Source organism: Cavia porcellus, unplaced genomic scaffold (assembly GCF_034190915.1).
Source record: "Cavia porcellus strain 051 isolate PalLab524CR breed Dunkin Hartley unplaced genomic scaffold, mCavPor4.1 scaffold_1, whole genome shotgun sequence".
Taxonomy (NCBI): Eukaryota; Metazoa; Chordata; class Mammalia; order Rodentia; family Caviidae; genus Cavia; species Cavia porcellus.
This window is the reverse complement of record NW_026947484.1, coordinates 198,791,303-198,807,706: the sequence shown is the minus strand read 5'-3', so window position 1 is coordinate 198,807,706 and position 16,404 is coordinate 198,791,303. Positions and strand designations below refer to the sequence as shown.

General features: G+C 50.3%; 1 protein-coding gene across 2 annotated transcripts in view; it reads right to left on the bottom strand.

Annotated features, from left to right (window-relative positions):
* Positions 1 to 337: 337 nt before the first annotated feature.
* Positions 338 to 16,404, bottom strand: part of Lhx2 (LIM homeobox 2) — a 31,499-nt gene continuing 15,432 nt past the window's right edge. For both annotated transcript variants that reach the window (XM_013153620.3, XM_003470791.5), the window contains exons 4-5: positions 11,178 to 11,383; positions 338 to 1,231 (exon numbers count right to left, since the gene is read on the bottom strand). In XM_013153620.3, coding sequence (XP_013009074.1) covers positions 944 to 1,231; positions 11,178 to 11,383 — 494 coding nt within the window. In that variant the 3' untranslated portion in view covers positions 338 to 943. The remainder of the gene's footprint in view (positions 1,232 to 11,177; positions 11,384 to 16,404) is intronic.

Here is a 16,404-nt window from a genome sequence, read left to right as displayed (position 1 = left end):
GTTTCGCCTCAAACATGCGGAACAGGTGCTGGGCCTTTGGGGCTTTGGTCAGGGAAGCATCCACAGGACGCTGAGTATTTGAATGAATGAATGAATGAATGAGGCTTGCTTGCAGCCCCCACCACCACCTGAGCACACATCACATCTGTAAGATTCTCTCCTCAAGGGCAGGAACGGGACCTCCAGGATCACAACCACCAGTCCAAAGCCTGGCACAGAAAGGGGCCCTAGGGATATCAGATAAACTAAGTGAAGACGCTGGAATTCATCTCTGGGCTTCAGAAAAGCTCTCCAGTCCTGGGAATGTCACAGCCAACTAAGTGGCGGCAGCACCAAGTAGTCTCGATAAGTGGTTTTATTACTGGTTAGATTTTACAAATTCTGATATTCGAACAGACTTCCACCTTAAAATTCTAAAACAACAAAGCGACTGTTGGAGGGGGTTTGAAATTTTTTTTTTCCTTTTTTCTTTCTTTTTAGGACTATTCAAAGTAACAAACTTTTTTTTTTTTTTTTTTTTTTTTTGCCTTTTGTTTTTTACATTTTTGCTCTGGTCATAAATATACAGAGAGAAAAAGAGGGAGAGTAAAATGAACAAGTCATCCCAAGTATGGATAAAACAGTATTCCTAAGGCACGTGGCAGTCTTTGAAAATACAGAAGCTCTAGCCAACTTAAATTATTTGTTGTTCCTCCTCGCTCAGTCCACAAAACTGTACAGGGACACAAATGTTGTGTTGCGGGTAGATCTTCCAAGTAATTCCTCAGGGCCACCGCTGCGTCAGCCGGACGCGCACTTATTATTTCTTTTCCTCTGTTTCCAGGCGAGATCCTAAATGTGGTTAGTTAGTTGTTCAAAGCCTCTATTTTAAAATACACTTGGAATTCAACTAGAGATAATTTCTTTTTTAAAGAAATCGTGGGGCTGGGGGGACCGCGAGTCATTAGAAAAGGTTGGTAAGAGTCGTTTGTGAGGGGCTGTGGGGCTCGTGGCCCTCCAGGTTGCCAGGCACAGAAGTTAAGACGGATGTCACAGTTGGCAGGGTGGGGCTCGTCAAGTCTGTGAGGGTGGTGGGCGTGCTGGAGGGGCTGAGCGAGGCGTTGGAGAGCTCCGAGGCCGGCCCCGAGGGTGTCCCCGTCTGCAGCGCCGCGTCTGTCGTCTTGTCCACACCCGTGTTTTCCTGCCGTAAGAGGTTGCGTCTGAACTTGGCCCGGGCGTTCTGAAACCAGACCTGTGTGGGATGACAGGGGAGGGCTGGTTAGGGGAGGGCGGGCAGAGGCGCCCCGTCCCGGTCCCGCCCGCCAGGGCTGCTTCTCTGGGATCTCCGGTTTCTAGGAGATGCTAATCCTCTTTTTGCTGTGGGGGGCGCCAGGAAGGCAGGTAGGGCAGTGTTTTGTCCTCGCAAATAACAAATCTTGTTTTCATTTTAAAATAAAATGGTGCAAGGCATGGGGTTCAATGCTCAGCATTGTAAAATACAAAACGAAACCAAAAAGAAAAAAAAAGAAAAAAGAAAAACCAAAACAGCTCTAATACATTCTCTTTCTGTTAGCTTCTCTTTCTGTTAGCAGGCTCCAAAACTGAGTCACTGGCTGGGACACTGATACAGAGACCTTGAAATGTCACTAGCTAAATGTAGCCAAGCTAGCTGAGAGCTCACACACTGAGCAGGGAAAAGAAGGTAGACTATCCTAGTAATACCTGTTTATTGATTTCTAATGAAGTTATACTATTTGGGACATACTGGGCAATAAAAATATTAAAACTAATGTTACTTTTTACTTCTTCAATGTGACTGTTAGAAAATGTAAACATACTGTGTTTCTATTGGACACACCAAATACACACACACACACTCACACACGCACGCACGCACGCATGCATGCACGCACCGTATCTTGGTCATTTTCTGTAATGGTTGGTTAGGAGACGTTGTCTTTGTTTTTGGTTTTTTGGCAGCTTCCTTTGAACACACAACAGATCCTACAAGTTCTTTTTGGGGTACAATTTTTTTATATATGTCAGTCAATCCGGGAAATACAAAGATGATAAAAAAAATGCAGGCTACGAGGGTGCAGCTCGGTGGGAAAGTTTGCCTGGCATGTGCAACACCCTGGGTTTAACCCCCAGCACTACAAAAAGAAAAACCAAAAAGCTATGACCCTTACTCCCCACCCTCAGTCAGGGAAGCCACCAAGTGTCCTGGACTACCGGGCTGGGGGCTCACATCCCTGGGGAGGCAAGCAGAGCAGGACTGCTGCTGGGGTAAGACAGGGCCTGGGAGGCTGTAACATACACACCCTAGATCTGCTTGTGAGGGAGGCTGGGGAGGACACGGTGTAGCACTGCATCTAAACACCAAAGAGACAGGACACCGTTTTGCTGTCATACTCCTTTGGCATCGTCCACACCCACGCCTTTGCACACCCACCCGTGCACCTTCATGAGATGTACGCAAACTCACCTGCACAGTGCCCCCTGCCATCTGACAGCACAAACAGAGACTGCTGAATCCAGAGGGCCACACAATGCTTGGGAAAAGGCCGCCCAGGAAATCCAGGCCACTGGGAACATACGGGGCTGTGCCCCCAAAAGCCTGAAAGGCAGGGCCCCTTCACTTCCTTTGGCATGAAGCACATACCCGCCAGAAGCCTCCCATGAAAAAGGGCCTTGGGGATTTATAGACTGTAGAATGCCCAGTTTTGGATTTCCAGATGTGTCTGCATCTGCCTGTCTTCCCAGTGTCCCAGGCAAGGATGGGATGAACCAACTCCAGGCTCTACCCTGTCCTTGGGACCACCCGACTGCAGGAGCCTGTGTCTCAAGTGCCCCTATCTGGTAACCTGCCACAGTTTGGGCTCCATCAGAAGCAGAGTTGTGAGTCCTAGTGAGAAGAAGGAAGTGGAGATCCTACAAAGCGGGGAAATCAAGCTCTCACTCCAACATACTGGGTCTCCCCAAGGAGAAAGCATCTCTCCCCGGCTCTCCGCAAATGAGCAGTGCTTCCAAGACCCCCCTCAGTGTGCCTTTCTCAGGGTGGGCAGGGGAGCACTGAAGGAGAACACGGATGGGGAAAACCCCCAGAGGCTGTCACTTCCTCAGTCACAGGCAGGAAGCCCATGAGAAAAGCCAGAGCCCTGGCACCCACTCCAGCATTGTCCTAACCTGTACTCACGTGACCTATGAGGGGCAGCTGGAGCAGGAAACCCCTTGGGTGCCAGGCTGTCCATCCTTTGGAGGACCAAGGCCTTGGAAGGCTGGAACCACTTAGCTGTCGGCCTTTGGCTATCTCTCAGGCATTGCCCCAGCGGTGCCTCTGCAAACAATGCCACCACCTTTTACAACTGCTTCCCGGCTCTGTGGGCTCCGAGGGGCTGGGAAGCTTGTGGATGGAAATGCAACAAGTCAACTAAAAGGTAGATGCTGGAGGCTTCAGTGGGGCTCCCTTTTCCCCAGAAGCAGAGCTTCACAAATCTCTCCTAGGAGTTTGAAAGAGTCCCATTCCAAGCTGTGGTTGGGGCAAAGATGCTGTCCAAGTCATCTTCATGATCCCAGGGACACGCAGAGAGGCACACAGATGAAGAACCAGTAATATGAGCTGAGTTCATGGCAATGCCAATGTGCGTGTGCCCTGCACCAGGCCACCCAGTGACATGCACCATCACAGTCAGCCCTGTGCTAAGCTGAGCGGGTGGACTCTGTCACCGGTCCCATTGGCAGAGTTAAAATCCAGGGTTGGGGAGATGGTTCAGCAGCACAGTGCCTGCCTGACAAGCACAAGGTCCTGGGTTCGATTCCCAATACCAAATAAATAAAATAAAATAAAATCCAGAGAGGCTAAGAGAAGCAGAGTTACTTGCCCAAGGTCACACAGAGGTCTAGCTGTGAGCAATACAGGCTGTTCACCATACAAGGCCCTTCCCCTCCTACCGCATGATCCAGAATAAGTCAGCAAGTGAATGAATAAATGAGTGAACAGCTGAAGGAATACACAGAAAGTAACTATGAGACAGAGGAAAGAACAGTGGAAGTAAAATTCTAGCACCCGAGGCTGAGGCAGGAGGATCACCATGAATCCATGGCCAGCCTGGGCTACATGGTGAGTTCAACACCAGCTTGGACTATATAGTGAGACTTGGTCTCAAAAAATGAAACAAAACAAAACGAATAAATTTTTAAAAGAATATTGGATGTCCTGCAGAGTCCTGGTTTTCCCACTCACTAGCCAAGTTACCTCGGGCTGGTCGCTTTCCTCTAAACCTGCTAGTTTTCCCCATTTATACAGCAAGAGGGCTGGACCACCAATGCCACATGGTCCACAGGCCTTGAGAGTTAGGAGGGGATCCCAGGGCAGCTGCGGGCAACACTGAGATGACCAGCTGTACCCGTCCCTCTTGTTACACTGAAGCAGCTGTGTGTTGGGCAATTCGGGCACAGAATCATGAGACACAGCTGCCACCTCGGCCAGCGCAGAGCGTGTGCCCAGTGAGTCCTGAGCGGGTGCCACTGTGTCTCACCCCCTCTTCAGGCAGTACTGGCCTGCGAGCTGTGTTCCGCTCCAGAACGTCCTTCCCTAGAGTCCCTCCAAGATCAAGAAGGCAGAACCACCCCAGCGCCTGCAAGCCCCCTTGTGGGATGCTGAGGAAATCAGCCGAAAAACAAAAAGCTCATGCCCAGAGCTGTCCATCACTGGGTTCTTTATCAAGTCCAACTAACAGCTGTAGCCCAGGTGTCCAACAAGACGGGCAAGGGAAGGTTGAGTCACAGCCTCTCCCCTAAGTCACAGGAGAAATAAGGATTCATGACGACGGTTATAGAGAGAAAGAGATAAAACTTTATACCCCAGTATTGCAACGTACGTTTTCTGTTTGTTTGTCTTGCCTTTTTTTTTGGTACTGGGGATCGAACTCAAGACCATGCGCTTGCAAGGCAGGTGCTTATGCTGATGAGCTAAATCCTCGGCCCTGTTTTCTCTTTTTTTTTTTGAGGCAGTTTTGCTATTGGTTCAGACTGGCCTCAAACTCGGAGTAATCCTACTGCCTCAGCCTCCTGAGTGCTGGGATTACAGGCGGTCTGGCAATTTATACAGAAAAAAAGATGGTGAGTACTCTCCTCTCACTGTGTGCCAGGCTTGGTCTACCCAGCGTTGGTGACCCCATGGCTCGCTATTTGTTATCACTGAAAACTCCAAAAGGTTTGCCATCACTGGTAGGCAAAGTTTGAGCATTTCACCCATGTTAACTCACTGAGTCTGATAACAATCCTTGGAGGGAGGCTCTGATGTGCAGGTGTGGACACAAGGCTCAGCCAGGGACGGGAGCAGCTGAGACAGGGACCTGGTGGCTTGGGTCTTGGCCTTTGCCATGCATTCGAGGCCAGCCTGGACTACAAAGTAAGTTCAAGGCCAGCCTGAACTGCATAGCAAAACCCTATCTTAGAAAAAGGAAAAAAAATAGTGTAAGTACCAGAAATAACCAGCACTGGCCTAGAAATCAGGAAGCCTTGGTTCCTGCCCCAGGACTGTAACAGCTTTGCTGTGGCTCCTTGGGGAAGTCACTTCACCTCTCTGGGCCTCAGCTTACTCTCTTAAAATGAGATACAGTGAAATCACCTATGGGACTCCTCTCCTCCACAATCAAATCAGCCCTCACTGCAGTGCTATGTGAACAACAGGCGGGACGCTGACCATTTATAGGAGGGAAACTGAGGCTCCCAGAGATGGAGTCACTGGCCCTGGTCAAAACTTCACGTCCTCCCCAGGAGAGCCTTCCTGCCTCCTTTCCCAGCTCAGGTGCTTGTCTTACATGTTCTCACTGGGTGCCCCCCGCTTGGGGAGGCTGAGACAGGAAGATAAGTTCAAAATCGAACTGGGAGGGGCTGGGGATTTAGCTCAGTGGTGTAAGCGCCTGCCTGGCAAGCACAAGGTCATGAATTCAATCCCCGGTACAAAAAGAAAACAAAAACAAAAACCAAAGTCGAACTGGGCAATTCAGCAAGACTATCTCCAAATAAAAATTAAATACAAATAAACAGAATAGGACCACAGATGTAGCTCAATGCCAAGGCTCTGGATCCAATGCCCATTATCACCAAGAGACTCAAGTTTATTTCACCTGGAGTTATTATTGCCATTATTATTCTTCTGGTTTTTGTTTTTTTTTTTTTTTGTACCAGGGATCAAACTCACGCCCTCGTGCTTGCTAGGCAGGCGCTTAAGTCACTGAGCTAAATTCCCAGTCCTGTTCTTTTGTTTTTTGAGAGAGGGTCTTATTATGTTGGTTGGCCTTGAACTTGTAGCAATCCTCCTGCCTCAGCTTCCCAAGTGCTGGGATGAGAGGTACACACCGCCAGACCTGGCTGACCCTAAAATTAAAGGAGATTTTTCCAACACTGAAAAGCAAAGAAATGAATCTGATCACTATTTCAATTACCCACACAACACCTTACCACGTGCCCCTCTAGACTGTGCATTCAGTGGCGCCCGGTTCACCAACAAATTCTTGGTGTCTCACACTCTGCCTGGCGGTGGCAGGCCCATAGACTTGCAGAGTAAAAAAGCGAACAGAGTTCTGATCCTGAGTTCATTCACAGGTTAATGACAATCAACAGTCATCTGAAGAAAGGTTTTTATTTTTTGGTGCTGGGGATACAACCCTCCCTTTTGTTAACTATGCAGTCTAACACTAATGGATGCCCCTAGCCCCTAAAGAATGTTTTTTAAACTCTTGGTGAGGTGTGCGTATCTGAGAAATGAACTCAAGAGCTCTGCACTGAGCTGCATTTCCAGCCTTCTTCTTTTTCTGTTTTCTTTTTTTAACATGGAGTTCTACTAAGTCACTAAATTGTCCAGGCTGGGCTTCAGCTTGTGATCCTCCTGCCTTGGCCTTCTAGAGAGCTGGGATTACAGGTGTATGTTGCCAGGCTCAGCTGAAATATATTTGCTTTCAAAGTCACCCCAGCTTTACCATCTTCGCCAACTGTCTCCCCACCCCCTCAGTATTCCGCCTTCCAGGAAGGCAGGCAGCTGTGTGCTGGGAAAGCCTCTCGACACATTTGTGAGGCTGAAGGTCATCTCAGACTTTCATCCTCGGGCCTCTTGTCTCCCAGTCCCCTCAGCTGGTGATGGAAAGTGGGCGTTGTCCCTGCCATGTTGTTGCTGCTGCTGCCAAGCTTGAGCACTTTTTATGTGATGAGTTTCACTTCCTGTTTCTGCTTTCCTGCCCAGGCACAGTACCCATGCCTGCTCCTTTCCACTCTCCTACCTGCAGCTAAATCCAAGGGGGAAATCACAGTCCCCACAATTCATGACCCTGGAAAGTGCTGGCATCAGACTACTCTGGGCTTTGTCACTGTGAGACTGAGAGCAAGGGTCAGGGCTTCTCTGAATCTCAGTTTTCTCATCTGCAAAATATTCATCAACATTTTATATGTGTTACGTCCATGTAATCCTAGCCATAAAAGAGGCTGAGGCAGGAGAATCTCCAGATTAAGACCATCCTGGGCAACTCAGCAAGACCTTGTCTAAAAAGAAATAAAAGAAAATGGGCTGAGGATGGATGTCGGTGGTAGGGCACTTGCTTAGCATTCATGAGACCCTGAGTTTACTCTCTAGTACCATACAAAAATAAGAAAATAAAAATAAAATTTTTTTAAAAGTTAAAAAATTTTCTATTCATATATGTATTTATTTGTCTTTTTTGAGACAGGGTCTCACTATGTAGTTCAGGCTGGTCTTGAGCTCATTTTGTAGCCCAGGCTGGTCTCAAACTCACAACAATCCTCCTGCCTCAGCCTCCTCAGTGCTGGGATTACACGCGTGAATCACCATGCCTGGATATAAAAATGAGAAAACTTTAAAGGTGTGCAAAAGATGTTGGGTAGATAGATGTAAATGTGCATGACATCAACATGCACTGAATGCCTAGGACATACTTTATAGATAGTAGGATATTATGTTGTATCATGTACTCCTTGCAACCACCCAGTAAGCTAAGTATTCCCATCATCCCCATTTTATAGCTGAGGCTGCCGAGGCTCAGAGGGAGTAAGTCACTTAGGATCATTCAGTGAGCAGGGGAGCTGAGCTGGACTTCACCCAACTCCAGATTCCAACAGTGACGCCTTATTCCCAGGCCTACCATGTTGGTGGTGCTCACATTTGATAATGGCCTAGGAGCCCCTCCCTGCACCTGTGTGCATGCACATACATGTACACATACACACCTCCACGCACATCTGCATTATCCACTTCTGGGAACACAGCTCTCAACTTCTGCCCTGCCCTGCAAACCCACTCTGGAGCATTGAGGCAGGCCATGAGTTTGGGGCAGAACCTGCAGGGGGCACTCGAGGCCCAGTACCATTCAGCCAGTGTGAACCAGAGACAAGGAACTGCTGACTGGACATCTATGTGTATATCAGCAAGCACCACCTTGGAGTCTCCATTGGGTCAGACACCTTGAGGTAGAAACTGTAATTATTCCCATTTCATAAATAAGGTGTCTGGTTAGTGAGAAAGAATTCAAGCACCCAAATCACACTGCAGGTAACTTAGGGAGGATTAACCTCTACCTTCCGAAGTCTCCCAATACTACTCCTATTCTAGGTCCCCTAGATGTCACATCAGCAGTCAGGACAACCAGAAACAAGTTTGCCCTGCTGAAGCCTGCACCTGTAATCTACAAGGAATTGCTTTATCTTACTAGGTCTTAGGGTTCTCATCTATAAAACAGGCAGCAAGGTGTTCAGATGAGGGTAAAAGGAACTCTGAAAACTGCTGTACAATTACAAGTAGATGCACTGTTAGGAAACACAAAAAATTCCTGCAGGACTGGCGGTCCTGGAAGAGGAGCCTAGTGCAGCATTACAGGTCTGCCCCTCGCGCAGACATACAGCTCCTGAAAGGCACCCACACTCAGACACATCGGGCCTGGGCTGGCTTGGAGGAGAAAGAACACTCCTCAGTCAGAGCCAGCTGGTCCCAGCCGAGTGTGACTGTAGAAATCATTTGGGCCTCAGCGATGTCACCTGTACAGTGGGGGAGGAGGGAATCACAGTGTGACATACAGGATGGTTGGTGTCTCCTCCGGCACAAGCCCCCCAACAAATCACACCATGGGAAAACTGTATGTGGGTCTTTCTATATCGAACAGGTGGCTTTTTTAGTTCATTCAACTCTGTGTCCCAGAGTCTAGTGCCAATATTTAGTGACATGAAAGAATGAGATAACAACGCTGGGCGCCTGATTTGCTCCTAAGCCAGGAAACCAAGCTTCCTGTGCTCGCCCCATCCCCAATATTTAGCCTCAAATGTGAATACTATTTTGTTTAACCTGGACAGGTGTCTTAAAGGTGTCCTTTTAACAGATGAGAAAGCATTGACTCAGAGAGGGTAATTAATTGCCCAAGACACATAGCCACTGCCCTGCTTGCCTCCAAGTCCTTGCTCAAGCCTCTGGTGACCACTCACAGAAGCGGAAGCGACGCCCCCTGCCGCCGCTACACAGCACTGGGCGTCCGGGAGAGGACAGGACGAAACAAAGCAGAGAAAAACATGACAACCCTGAGTCCTCAGTCCTAAATCATCGAGATTTGAAGGGTGGGGATGCCAAGAAGGGTCCTTGACTAACCCAGAGAAGGTAAAGTTCGAAAGCAGTGCCCGAGGGAGACCCAAGACAGAACAGCTCTGCAGCACCCGTCACCCCAACTAAGACCAGAGGCCGGGGCTAGGCTGGTTCCGCGAGGGGCGGGCCCAGAGAGGCGCACTCGCGTCCCATTGGCTGGCCCTCGCCTCCTCGCTACGTCACCGCATCCCGCAGCCAAGCCCCAGGTACCCTGTGGTGCCTGCTGCTGCTTTGGGGGGATTTGTGGTCCACCAGTGTCACAGTCCCAGCAAGCACAGCCGTCACTCCACAAAACTTTGTTTTGTTATGCTTTGTTTGCTGTTCTAACAGACTCTCAGGAATATCAGGTAGGTGCACAGCCCTCCTGACTTGTCACCTACACCATCACCCCCTTAATGTCATTTCCCAAGTTCTCAATCCCAGACACCTAGGCCAAAGGGTGGTCAGACTGGCCTGGGCTCCTCCTGTAGTGAAATCGTGCTCAGGTGCCTTTCTATCTCAAGTTTCTCACTAAAGCCCTGCATTGCTATCACTATAACCCCATGTGCTGAAGAACAAACTAACTTGCTACAGAGCAAAAAGTGTTCTGCCTTGCAAGATGGGGAAACTGAAGTCTAGCAATCACAGAATGGTTCAGGAATTAATTAATATCAGCCAATTAATCTTTAATACACCCCCCCCCCAGTGGAACAGTGCCTGGCACTGAGGCAGACACCCACATCGTAGTAATGGTTCCTCCGGGAACCCTGTGGCATTGGTGATTTCCTGTGTCCATTTCACACAGCGGGAAGCAGGCTCAGAAGAATTAAATGACTTGCCCAAGATCACGAAATGAATAAGAGTAAGAGCAGAAGATTTGAGAATTATGGGCCCAAGACTGCATCACAAGTCTGTGTCACGCAGGAGCCTGGACCCGACCACTCCCAGACTAAAGTTCTCAACATCGTTGGGACCACAGAGTTCCGGAGAAAGCTCTGGACCCTCACATAAAATGCAATTCTGCTCAGCCTTTCAGCACTCGCCAATTCCTACAATCCCCTCAGGGCAGACCTGCAAGGCAAGCCCCCACCCCCAGAAGATCCCCATGCCGGCACATCGCCACCAAATCTTGCTTCCTGGAAAGCCCTGGAGACAGCAAGTAGGGGCAGGAGATGCATTTAGGGAGAACGGGAGTGGGGGTACCAGAAGCAAAAACTAGGAACAGTCACCAGGGTGGAGGACAGGGGGCAGAGGTGGCAGAGCTCTGGATTTACCCTAAATGCTCCAACTTTTTATAATGTGAATCTAACTGAGTGGCATTTGAATAGTAAATATTAAGAATTGTTTCCAAGAAAGAAAAGAGACCAAGGACAGAGACTGAGAGGCAGAGGCCCACACACAAAGGGAAAACAGAGGCCTTAGGAAAAAACATTAAAAGGGAGATTTCAGAGACAGATGGAGGAATGGGAGAGAGAAGGCAGACCTAAGAGGAGGGTTCTTCAAGGCCCCACAGCCACTGTGGGGTTCCACTCTGGCCCTGTGGGCTGCAGACACCCTCACCCTAGCCCCGGCTAACCTGGAGGACCCTCTTGGTGAGGCCTGTCTTTTGCGCAAGCTGTTTCAAGTCCTTGGCGTCGGGATTGTGGTTAATGGCAAAGTAAGACTTCATGGTCCGAAGCTGGTGGTGCTTGAAGGAGGTGCGCATGCGCTTCGTCTTCTGGCTGCTCGGGTAGGGCTGGTCGCGGTCCAGGTGCTCAGCATCGTTCTCATTGCAGCTCAGCGCTGAGGAGGGGACACAGGGATGGCAGGTGAATTTCCTAACCCTGCCCTCCCGCCAAAGCCAAGTGCACAACCTCCGCCAAACACTTCTCCCCTGGGAACCCTGCTGTGTGCCACCAGGCTGACACAGGGCCAGTATCCCCTTTTTATAGAAGGAGGAAAAAGAAGCTCCAAGAGTGGACAGTGTCCTGCCTGAGATCACTGAGCTAGGAAGTGCAGAATTTGATCCCAGCTGGGAGAATCCAAAAACCATTCTGAGCCATCTTGTTACAACAGTAATAGCAGCAACAGCGGCAGTGGTGGCGACAGTCTCAGTAACAGCTACAACTTGTTGATGGCTTACTGAACTACAAATGATGAGCTAAGTTTCCGCCGGATCCCTGAACAACCCTAGGAGCCAGGTGTTGTTTCTCCTTTTTACAGATGTTGAAACTGAGGCTCCAAAAGGGAAGTTACTTGACCATGCACCCAGCACCGAAAGTCTGGGCCACATTCTCCGGCTTCCCCAGCACTCTCCAAGGAAAACCCGGCTGACTGCTCCTGTCTCCCGCTTCAGAGTCTGGCAAAGGCTGCTGACTGACAGACTCATTTTCATTCTGCTTTACCAGTTCCACATCCCAAAGTACTATGAGACCCCCTGGGCCTCAGCCACAGGGCCTGAGGTTGGAAATGCATTTTGTAGTTTAATCCTCACCACTGTCCCATGAAGGGTTGTTTCCCACTTTTACAAACGAAGCAAATGAGGCTCGGGGAAGTGAAGCGATCCGTGGCAGGCTCATGGAGCGAGTGGTAGAGCTCTTATTGGAAAGGGAAAGAAGTTGGAAGAGGAGATTAACGCGTATTAGACACCTACCTTATGCCTTGGCTTCACATATGTCACAGTCCCATCACCAGCATTCCCATTTTAGACAGGAAGAAACTAATGCTAAGGGAAACACAGCCACTTGCCACGGTCACACCAAGGGAATGGGTGGGTGAGCCTAGGTCTGACACTTGAATACTCCATTTACCACAAAGGGAGGCATAATGAAGTATGACTCTGTAAGGAGCCTGTCCCCATCCCAAAGTGGGCTCCTGGGGCACTGGCTGGGGCAGAGAGTCAGGGTAAAAACCCCTAGCCTCAGAAAGTTGCTCAGTAAACTGGCAACTAATTTGAGGGACACACAGGGTCCTTTGAAAGGACTCCCTTATCCAGAGCCATCCCACACTTTCCATCTTACTCTGGACAACCCTCCTAGGAAGTTCAAATTCCAAGGCCTTAAAATGGTGAACTGAGCCAGAGATGTAGCTCAGCGGCACAGCACCTGCCTGGCAAGTGTGCGGCTCTGAGTTCGAATCCCGACACACAAAAAAAGTGATGAACTGGGAAGATACCTTGTGCCCCATTACATGCTCTAATAGAAGTACCAGGTTTAGCAAATAAAAGTACAAGTCACCTAATTAAACCTGAATTTCAGATAACTTTTTACTGGTAAATATGTCCTCAGTATTGCATAGGATATAGCTATTTTAAAATTTTACTGGTTGTTTATCTAAAGTTAAAATATTGCACAGGACAGATCCATCCTAAGAATTTAGTTATTATTTATTCAGTATTCAAATATTAAGTGGGATAGACTTACATACTGAAAAGTATTTGTTATATTCAAATATTGTACACAATATACTCATATTAAAAAATTATTCACTGCTTACGCAAAATTCAAATTCAATGGGGCAGCCAGCAGTGTATCTGGCAACCCCAGGGAACTCTTGCTGTTCTGGCCACCACCTCCTCCCCTTTGCAGATGAAATTTGCAAGGTACCAGTCCCGCCCTAACCTTGGAGCTACACGCTAGGGGCGACAACTTCTCTGGGTCTTTTGCCACAGAGACCCAGGAACCCAAGTACTCCAGTGCACCCAGCCACCCTGGGTTCCCACCAGGAGCTCCCGGAGTGAAGAATTTAAAGGGGATCAGAAAATGACGTGGAACCGAAGAATTTCAGGAGCCGAACTGAACCGGCTGAGGGCCCCACTCTCCTCTCTGCCTCGCCCCCAGCTCCTGGGGGTGGGGCAGGCCTCCCCAGGGGTGCTCGCTGGGTCCTTCTCCCTCCTCCGCCCAGCCCCCACCTGGACTGCTCCACTGTTAATGAGCTCCGCGGGGACCCTGGCGCCCCCGCGGGCCCCAGGGATGTGCCCCGAGTGCAGCCCGAGTAGGGGGAGGTGGTGCAGGGGAGGGAGGCAGCAGAGAAAGAGAGGTGAAAAGAGAATGGAGAGCGAGAAAAGAAGAGTGGGTAGGCAGAGAGCGGGACAGAGCTTGGGAAACAGGAGAGAGGACAGGGGGAAACCACAGAAACCGCTATAAAAACAGAAAGAAATAAGGAGCGACACAGTGAGAGCCAGAGGGCACAGCGAGCCCGAGAAAAAGGGGGTGGGGTGGGGTGGCGCTGGGCGCTGGGGTCGGCACGCAGTCCTGGGGTTTAGAGACCAGGTCCCTCGGGGAGGGCTTTTCTGCAGCGCAGAGGGAAGGGAAGAGGGAAGGAAGGAGAGGCCGAGGCTGGCCCGATGCGGGCAGGGGGCTGCGCCTGGGAGGGAGGCCGGCTGGCAAGGCGGCCTCATAGCCCAGACCCCTTCACATTCGCCCCCAAAGTCGAGATTCCCCCAGATTGGGATCCACGGAGGAGCGAGGGGCCGAGGGGAGGGAGAGGACTGGAGCGAGCTCTCTCTGTCTCTCTGTCTCTCTCTCTCTCTCTCTCTCTCTCTCTCTCTCTCTGTCTGTCTCTCTTTCTCTCTCTCTTTTTTTTTTTTCCTCTCAATTAGGCCGATTCAATGGAGCTAAAGAGCTCGTAAAATCATGAATAATTTACTCGTGATCTGTTATTAACCCATCGGGTTTCGAGCTCTTGTCGCTGGGACTGAACCTGTAATCAAATCTGACTTCGCCTCATTTTACTAAAGACGAGATTGTAGGTTCAATTGTCTAAATAATGGATTGGAATCAAATCAGTAATTACTCCGCCAGGCACACACACAAAAAGCTGGGGCTGGGGGAGGCTTGGCCGTCCAGCCGTCCGCGCAGGACTCCTGTGGCCCTGGCGCGCAAAACGCGGTGCAAAGTGCGGCGCCGGCCCTCAGCCGCTGCAGCCTCTCCAGGAGCCAGAGCGGAGGGCACCCTGTGCGGGCTTTCGGGGAGCAGTCAGGTCGGCCTCTAGAGCTAGGACAGTACACTGAGATCAGCGGCCGCTAAGGAAAATTCTGCCACGCTCCCCGCCCGGAAGGAGGACTTTCCGACCCTGCTGACCTGCTGTCCCGCTCCGAACTGCCCTTCCCTAAGCCGAGGTCCCCACTGGGCCCCAGGCTCACGGTTGTGAGAACCACCGTTTTTTGCAAGGGGTCCGTGTGGGTAGGCCTCTGGATGTGTAACACACAAACAAGCGGTTCCCCACCGCCAGAAGTGCCCCCCCCAGGCACACACTCGCCCAAGCTGGCATCCACCACGCGCCCCACTTTCCAATTCTAGCTGCCCCATGGCCCACACTGCAGCCATTTCTCTCCTGCCAGTATCAGGAGGGCAGAGAAGGGGCAGAAGCCAGATCTGGGGAGGACTAGCTGGGCCCGTCAAGAACAAGGAGTCAACCTCTCTTTCCTAGTCTTGTCCCAGGAGCCGGTATAAGCAGCAGCACCACCACCCCCAGGCTCCTGAAACGCTATTCTTCCCAGCACTGAGCCCGTGCCAAGGCCAGAGACCCACAGGGGAAAGAGAAATGGAGAGAAAGACACTGAGAGTAGACAACAAAAAAGAAAGAAACAATGAGGTGGAGGAGGAGAGAAAATGAGGTGGCTGAGTCAGGGGTCTCCTGGAGAGCCCAGCTAGCCGGAAACTCAGCACCGGCCATCTCCACACTGCCTCTGGGGGAAAGCAAAGGCTGAGAGGCAAAGAAACAAAAATAAAGCTAAATCTTCTACCCTCTTTCTGCACAATTTCAAACCAGGTGCCAAACCAGGAAAACATTAAACCACTCCCCACCCACCAGGTGCCTCAAGCCAAGCCTTGGAGACTACTTCCTAAGGAAGCTCACCCCACTTCACAAACAGTGATGGTTTCATTTAGCGGGACCCAGCCCGGTCTGGATTTAGTCTTTAATTTTGGGGTAGTGGGAGATGGGGAGCAGTAATTACAGAGAATGGCATTTGTAGTAATGCCCCCAACAAATCTTAAATCTGCTGAGCCAACCTGAGCCAGCCACTTCACCATTTACCAAATTGCGAACTGCATCCCTCCCCAGTGGGTCCCAAAACCCTCTAACAATTTCGTTGGTGCAAAAAGGACCCCACCCCACTTGCTCCCTGCCTCCCTCCCTAGCCAGCTCAGACCTTAAAGTTCAAAATAACCTTGATCTCGACACTGTGCCCGCTCTGCCCCCCAGTCTTGGGTTTGTTTTGGTTTTGATTTGCTCCCTACTTGTGCATTACACTAAAGGGAAAAGAACAGAACACCTTCAAATCTCTGAGTTTGATTCTATTACAAATGAAAAAAAAAAGAAAATTATTGCAAATAAACTGTAGTTCAGAAGCCCAGAGAGTCATAAACCTTTCCTGGCCCTGCAGACTTAGGGCAGATGTTGACCATTCAATTTGCCGAGCCTCAGAACCTCCACAGCTGTCCAGAGTGGGGAAGGGCACCGAGGGGGCAGAGCTTCTCCCAGAAAGGTCCAGGGTTCAAAGATGCCGGAAATGCAAAAGAAGCCCCCCACCCCCACGCAAGGCCAGGCCAGCTCAGGACTCTTCCCCTGGCGCCAGCTTCGGAAGGTCGGCGCCCTCACCCCAGCAGGCTCCGGGAACTGGAGGAAGGAGCCGAGAAAGCCTCTGAGACCTGGCCATGCAGGAAGCTCGCCAGGCAAAGGGACCCACAGCCTTTGTTTAGTAAAAGTTCCAGAGTCCCAGTGTCCCAAGCCAGCTGCTCTTGGGATACTGCATGCACATCACCATCCGCCAGCCCAGTTCTGAACCCCGGCCACCGGCCACCGCTGCGCTGAGTCCTTTC